A 7908-nucleotide genomic window follows, 5' to 3' on the forward strand; every position below is an offset into this window, starting at 1 on the left:
ATTGTCACCAGAGGAAGATGTTTAGAACAATGGAGCAGTTTATGTGCAACAGAGAAAGCAGGGAATCTAAAATAAGATCTGAGGTTGAGTACTGACTTAGTGACTCATGCAACCTTTAGCACATCCTTAACCTCTTCAATATCAGTTTCCACCTCTGTCAAGTAATAATAATACCTATTTAACCTCATGACTTGCAGAATATTTTAACATTATCTAATTCCATTTCTCATCCAGTGCAGGAATCTCTTCTATAGCATCCTGAATAGTTGGTCATCTTATGCTGATTGACAGTCATCAGTGATGGTGAAGTTTATAACCATGTACAAGGCACCTGATTTTATTGTTGGATAGTTATTGTGGTGAATAGCTTATGTTAGGTTGAATTATGCTTCACTATAATTCAACCAGTTGATCCTTTTTTGGCTTTCTAACTTATAACTTAGCTTTGTCTCTCTTCTGTGGCCGACTTTGTCAAGTGTTCAAAGACAACTGTCATGTCTCTCCTTAGGTCTTATCATTTGCTGGCCAGCTCGCCTGGTTTTTCATGTGCATTTCAAATGACATTTCTATCATCTTTATTTTTGTTTTACTGATACTTTTTATATCCATTTTCTTACTTGATATTCATACTATCTTCATGAGGTAAAAGTAGTATTACGTGAAATAGGTATCATTATTCCTTCTTTCCAGAGATGAAAGTTGGCACTCCAAGTTAAAGAGATCCATCATAAAATCCAAGTCCCTCCACTGCACATGATCTGCCATTGTTCTTGTTTCCTTCATCTGGTTGCAATCCAGTTTCTTAGTTTTTCCAGTAATACCTGAAATTGAATGTGAAACTCCAGAAAGAGTCCATCTGGTATAGTATATAGTGCCTGTGTGTAGTTAGGATGTATTTTTAATGAAAGTAAGGTTGGAAATGTACCTGATACTTTTGAGTGTGTTTGTATTTTAGTAATGAACTAAGGGTTTTTTTTTCCCTCTTATTACCACTAGATCCAAGGCTCGTGACACTAAGGTATTGATAGAAGACACAGATGATGAAGCTAACACTTGAATCTCTGAAGTCTAGGTTAACATCCTTGGTTTTCCTACTCTACAATTCTTTCTCGACCAATGCAACCTCTAGTACCTTTCCAGCCGAAAACAGGAGAAGACATATAACACATTTTCCGAGCTCTTCCAGATCGGATCCTATGGACTCCAAACAAGCTCACTGTGTTTCTTTTCATTTCTTCTGGTTTAATTTTCATTTTCTACTTTTAAAACAAATATTTACTTCATTTTGCCAATCAGAGGACATTTTAAGGAACAAAAACATTGTATCTTATGGATTGTTTACAATCACAAGGACACAGATACCTATCAGGATGAAGAACAGGCATTGCAAGGACCCTCTGATGGGACGGTACCGAGATACCTCGGCTTCCGCTTGGCCCGGTTTTGACTGGTTGAAACCGGACATTGGTTTTTAAATTTTTTGTCAGTTTATGTGGAGAATTTTTTCCTTTCTTTCATACCCAGCGCAAAAGCACTGGCTGCACTTGCAGGGAAAGTGCAACTTAGAGCAGTACCTTCATTCACGAAGCTACTTTTTAATTTGATGTAACTTTTCTTATTTTGGGGAGGGTTGCTGGGTGGGTGGGAAATATGATGTAATTGTTACATACTGTTTTCTCATTATTTATGAAACTTAACCATAAGAGAACGATATAACTCCTGTACAATGAAGGTGATAACAGTGGAAAAAGACAGGGGAAACTAATGTTGGACAGCATTTATGAGGGTTTAGTCCACAATACCTCTTTCATGAGACAACGTGCACCAGTTTGACTTTTTCCTTTCTTTTTAATTTTAAGCCAAAGTTTAATTACTATTTTTTTAAGTTGCTGCTGCTTTAGAATCCCGAGCATGTCTCTCATAACAAAGTAATCACACACTTCCATGCAACTGGTTGAAGTTTATTTAAGAGATCTGATACCGTTTGGTTTTTTTTCTTCTTTTTTTTTTTTTTTTTAAGAACAGATGTGGAATACATTTGCCCATATTCAAACCATGACAACTGAAGTTATACATTATTAAGCTTCAGCATGTAGGATGATTGAAGTACAGCCTTTATCAACTCTGAATTAGAAGGCCGTTATTTCAGACAGTTATTTATTATATCCTCGTTGGATAGTTTTTCTTCCAGGCTTACATACTTTAGCCAGAATTTGATCAAATTAAAAGTCTGTCTTGGGAAGACTTGCTCTTGAGAGCATAGAACAAATCTTTCACATTACAGTGATAGAAGAGACCTTGGCAGCCATTTCTCCCAGCAGTTTTAAAGAATAAGCATTGGATTTCATACCCTCCTATGACAGTAAAACAGCTTTTAAAAACTTGTGGGCCTAAACTTGATTATACACAAAAAAAGTATATTTCTTAGAAAATTCAGACTATCATGGTCTGTACGCAGTGCTCATTTTCACTTGTCTTAACTTTTTTCCTATACCCTACATCATCCAGATAAGCCCCCAAACCATAAGGAATTTTACTTTCTTGAAGGTGATTGGCATTAAATTAAGCATCATCACTTACTTAGTATTAAAAACATACGGTTACTGCCTCTGAATATACCCTTTTGTCATCAGCTCTTCTCCCATGCATCACAAATGTTTACTCATCCCTGTCATAATTCCAGTAGATTAATTAAAGTTGTTAGTACCAAAATTCTACCAATTAACTGACAAATTGTTTCTTTTTAAAAGAGATTTTTTCATCTTTATTCTGACAAGCCTCCAAAATTTGTTCCCTTCCTGAATGGATATATTTTTTTCTAAAAAATCATTCAACTTTGTGACCTTTATTCCTTTTTTTTGTTTGTTTTGCCAAGTATGTTCCTTGGCCCAGAACTGAAGAAGTTTAGTTATTTGGGGGGGGGGGTTGTTTGTTTTGTTTTGTTTTAGTTTAAATAAATCATTTATAATAATCAGTGGTAACAATTTAGGGGCCCTTAATAGATTAAAGGTTGCATTATTTATACTTGGGATTTTTTTTCTAACTCTTCTCATTTTTGTACTTTAAAACTATGGGGGAAATATCACTGGTCTGTCAAGAAATAGCAGTAATTATTACTAAGTTATGTAGATAAGTCCAGTGGACCAGTCATTTCTTGTACAAATAAAAATTGGTGGTACTAATGTGTATCCAGAGCCATTTGAATTGTCAGCTTCATTCTCTATTAGTAAACCTATATAATGACACACACAAAATCTTACAATTGACTTCTGGTATTTGAATTCCCCAGTGTTTTTACTTCAGCGTATCCTATGACCTATTTAGTCTTTCTTCAACTGTTAGGATTCTTGGCCCCAATCAGTATTATTTTTTCATAGATGATACAGTGTTAGAATGTATTCCTTTTCCTATGTTTGTCCTATTAGCATAGTCTGTTCAAGAGTGATAGGCTCTTATGTAACTTTCAGCTTACTATGACAGATAGTCAAATCTGTGTTTAAACACAGCAATTTCATGTTCCTCCTAAAGCTGTAAAGAGAAAAGAGGGCTTTTTCTCAAGAGGAAACAGTTTGGAGACAGAATATATTAAGTTTTTTCCTCCAAAAAAGACCATGTGCTTTTTTCTGTCCTACCTTTGATATGCCCCAGCCATTGTGAATGCTCTAAAATTTTATTAGGGCCTCCTGTACACTGAAACTCTCAGTAGTACTCTTAGGAAATGAATATCAGAGTAATTTTAAAGGAGCAGCAATTTAACCAAAGGTAAAACTTCATTTTAGGTTTAGAAATACTAGCTTTATTTTGAGAATCACTCATTTTATGAAATCAGTTAAAATACTCCCCAAATAAAGGAAAAACAAGTATAATTAAAAATAAAATTCCTTTTTCATTTTATGGTAGGTAGTGTGGAGTACATTGATGTATGTAGAGAAAGTAAAAGACAAAAGTGGTTTATTTTCTGTGGACAAATATGTACCTATTATCAAGGCTGACTGTGCCATTAAAATGGAATAATTGAGAATTTCATACCATGCAGACAATAAAATGATAAGCATTAAGTCATCGTTAATTAGGTTATGATGGTTATTTTTAAAATTGGAAAGAAGTTGAAAACCTATGTGCAACTTTCTTTTCCAGCATCAGCCATTTTTCTGAAGGCTGCTTAACTTCAGATTCAGAAGCAATGATGTGAGAGGAGAGTGCAAGTCACCTTAGCAGTAACCCGTAGGGAACCTTAAAGCAGGAAAATGGGACCCAGTCCTTGGGATTTATGGCATCCCAGTATTCTCAACATGAGAGTTCTAAGATTTTAACCAAGATTTTACCAGAAGTAACTTGTTGGCATATGGCATCCTTCCACCGTGGTTTGGCCAAAGCACACTCGTGATAACTGGAGAAAGCAGTTCATCCCTTCTTAACAGGTGAACGAAGGCAAGTTAAGAATAGAAAAGAGTAGCCTGTTAATGAGAGGTACAGGCATCAGATTAGCAGAAATTTAGTTGAAGAAAAATGAATTTTTTATGAAGATAGCAGAGAAGAGCAAGAGGATGTTGGCCTTGGCAGCAGAGCAGAGCAGTTAGGAAAGTATGTGAGCTTGATGGCATGGAGGCGACGACGCCTTGCTGCCTCTCCGTGGTTATGCTGCTGAGAGAGACCTGCCTTTGTTTTCCTACCCTCTTTCTCCACTACTTTGCATTATTCAGGAAATAGTTCTTTTTACCCAAATGCAATTTTCTAAGCAATGACTAGAAAAATCTCTTAGTCTAAGGAAAATAGTTTAGAAAATAACTCTACTCATGGCATTATTTTATTCAGAAACTTGGGATTCTCTGATTGCACTTTATTTGGTGAACAAACTTTAGATGATTTAATAGTTTGCATGAAATTTGTCTGGCTCTTTTTTTAAAAATAAGTACTTCTTGCTATACAATGTATTGAAATTTTAAAAAATTAAGGTAGCTTCTCCAACTGAAAAAAATTATATTGAATCTGTGGCTTTCTCAGCTACAAAATCACCATATTTTTATCAACTCTTAATTTTGAAAAGCCAATAACAGATAAGATCTATGTCACTAGGTGAAGACAATAAAAGTTCTAAAAGTTCTAATAGAACTTCAGGAGAAGTTAGGTAAAGAAGAGTAAGTCAGCTTAATTCATTTTCTTTTTATGATGCATCTAAATTTTATTTCTTGCTTTTGATGATCAGCTGAAGAGAGGGAAGTTAAAGAGATTTTATCAGTTCCTTAAACATTCATTTCTACACTGTATTTTCAGTCTATACAGTGTCAGCATAGTGGTAATGTGGGATAGAGTTGATAACATTAGAACATAAGTTTGTGCTGGTCAGTGCTACAGACCAATAATTTAACCAGCATTAAGCCACAGTCTATTCATCAAATATGAAAAAGTAAAAGCATTTCATTAGATTTGGAAGAGCTTAATTTAAGCATTATAAGAAGTTTGCCTAGGAATGTAGAGGAGCCTGCCAGTGGGTATGGCTCATAATGCCTTTTTGGTATGAATTGGCAAGACTCCAATATTGAGTTGCCCCTTAAAAGCAACTTTCCAGAATATATTTGCTTATTATTACGGAAGGGAAAGTCAGAGGAACAAGATGAGAGTTTCTCCCGAAATGAATCATTACACTGATCTTCTACAACATGCTTCCTTGTAGCAGACCTTTGGTTTATTTTATTATTAAATCAAAGCCACCTTCATTTCAGGTTTTGTTTTTTTTTTTTTTTATGGTGCCATCAACCTAAGGAGGACAATCAAATAACCAATTGTTTGCCTTGGATTCGGTGTGTCTGCTAATTACACAGTCTCATCTTGTATACCTTCAAACCAGTTACTTGACTCAACTTCCACCATATTACCTTAGTACTTCCTGTGCCCTTTCCTCTGTGCCACCGCAAATCAGAGGAAAGACTATCAGAAAGATGTGGACTTCTAAGAAAGAGCAAGGATTCCATCTCACTGTTCCTTTACCATTATCTCTGAAGTCCCTACCCACACTTCCCCAGTTGTTCTATAGCAACACCAGCATGGGGGGAATAGGGAGAGGTTGTGGGGAATCCTGAAAGAGCAACTGGTCGTGACATTGTTATTCTTTGGAACTGTAAAGTAAAATTGTGAGCCACTCACATTTGCAAAAAGAGCAGAACTCTTAAGCTTTATCACATTGTAAAGATTAATTTCTTGCAATTTTACAGATTAGCACAGAAGCTTGTATCAATGGAGAGTATTTAGGAGGGCAATAGGGTGTGAAATGTACCTGTCTTTTGGAACCCTCTCCCTCTGCTCATGTTTCCCTCGCCCCTACAACCACATTGTGTTGGTCAAATGATACTACACTATGAAACCCTGAGTTGTCGAAAGTAACTATGGAATGTGATTAGTCCTCTGTGGATGTTTCCCTCTTTTTTCTCCCTTGCGTTCTTTCTTAATTTCTCCACTCTGCTAAATGGAAAAGGTGACGTCAAAGAATTGATGCTTGCTTGGACTCACGTTGTATCTGTGACTATGCTATTAGCTGTCTCCTTTTTCCTTCTTATATGGGTAGAATTCTTATGAAGTGTGGAGTTCCCTTCTTGATAAGTAGGTTAAATGCACAATGTGGTACTGTTTTATAGTTTCTAGATGGTTGTATAAAGCAAAAAGTTAATGTGGTTCTGTGTTTTTAAAAGAAAATAAGTGATTGGTTACAAAACTCTGTCCTTTTTTCATTATTACAAGCTCTCTGTTTTCCAACAATTTCCTGGCTCCTTTATCACTGGTGAATGTTTTGTGTGACTGTGTGTTTTTCTCTCTGGGTTTCTTAGATCCTCAACATAATTCCACTTAGGATTAACTGGTATAAGGGTATTGAGCAAATAGACTTAAAAGTATGAACTTTTTTTTTAACTCTTTTACTAAGTTAAAAAAATCTTAAGTGGCCTTTTTTCTTAAGGAAATATATGAAGTGTGACCCAAAAGCAATGGGATTGATGCAACAGGTCTTTTTTTAACTCACCCGAAGAATCTCAATTATCAGGTGAAATGATCTGTTCAGTTGTATCTTAGAGAGCTGGACACCTGTTAATCACCCCATGTCCACCATACCCTGTGTAGGGACACAGAACTTTCTATGGAATTCCTGGATTAACGAGTTATTACGCCTTATATGTGTCTAGGAAAAATTATAGAAGGAACCGACTCTAGTTTGTATATACTCAAAATGGAAAGAGAAAAATATTTTACTGACAAAGCCATAAAAGCCTTTTCATTCTATTTTAATAACGCAAGTTCTATTCTGACTATATTTCTGTCTAGGCTAAACCAGAATGTGATAGTACGCAGTTTCCAGGTTAAAGTCAAGATAAGCTGTGAATATATATGTACCACTGGATGCTCAACACCCCTTCCTATAACCTGATGGTAATAAATGTTCAACATTTGTATGCCTATAGGTGTGTGTGTGTGTGTGTATACACACATACATATATACATACATATGTATATATACTAGAGTATTTTACATTTTCCAAACGTACAGCATCTCAGATATGTGGGTTAACAAGTCACTCATCTCGGTTTGTAAATGAAGAGACAAGAGACCTGGAGCAGCTGGGTCTACAATCCCAGGTGGGTCAAGGAGGCTGCTCTTTTTATCCATCTTAGTCATATCCAGAATCCTTGGACTTTGTTAAGTGACCTCTACCTTTATATGAGTAATTTTTATTTATTCTTAGTTTATGAGAATAATAATGATTAATTTCACACTTGCTCATTCATTTCTTTTTCTCTTTTCCCATATTTTCCTAAGGGAATTATGGGATTTTTGAATTTTTAAAAAATTAACTTAGTATGTCTTGAGTTCTTATCTTGTGCTAGGCATTACTTTAGTACTTAATTTCAGCTGAAATTGGT

At 35.5% G+C, this 7908-nt stretch overlaps 1 protein-coding gene across 1 annotated transcript in view; it reads left to right on the forward strand.

Annotated features, from left to right (window-relative positions):
• XPR1 (xenotropic and polytropic retrovirus receptor 1) overlaps positions 1-6753 on the forward strand; it is a 223780-nt gene extending 217027 nt beyond the window's left edge. Inside the window, exon 15 of the mRNA XM_003130352.7 lies at positions 997-6753. Within this exon, the coding sequence (XP_003130400.6) occupies positions 997-1057 (61 nt within the window). The 3' untranslated portion in view covers positions 1058-6753. The remainder of the gene's footprint in view (positions 1-996) is intronic.
• The last annotated feature ends 1155 nt before the right edge of the window (positions 6754-7908 follow it).

The sequence above is a fragment of the Sus scrofa genome, chromosome 9 (genome assembly GCF_054392235.1).
Source record: "Sus scrofa isolate SSC_HxYL_T2T_F1_AM1 chromosome 9, Sscrofa_HxYL_maternal_Yorkshire_Landrace_v2.0, whole genome shotgun sequence".
Taxonomy (NCBI): Eukaryota; Metazoa; Chordata; class Mammalia; order Artiodactyla; family Suidae; genus Sus; species Sus scrofa.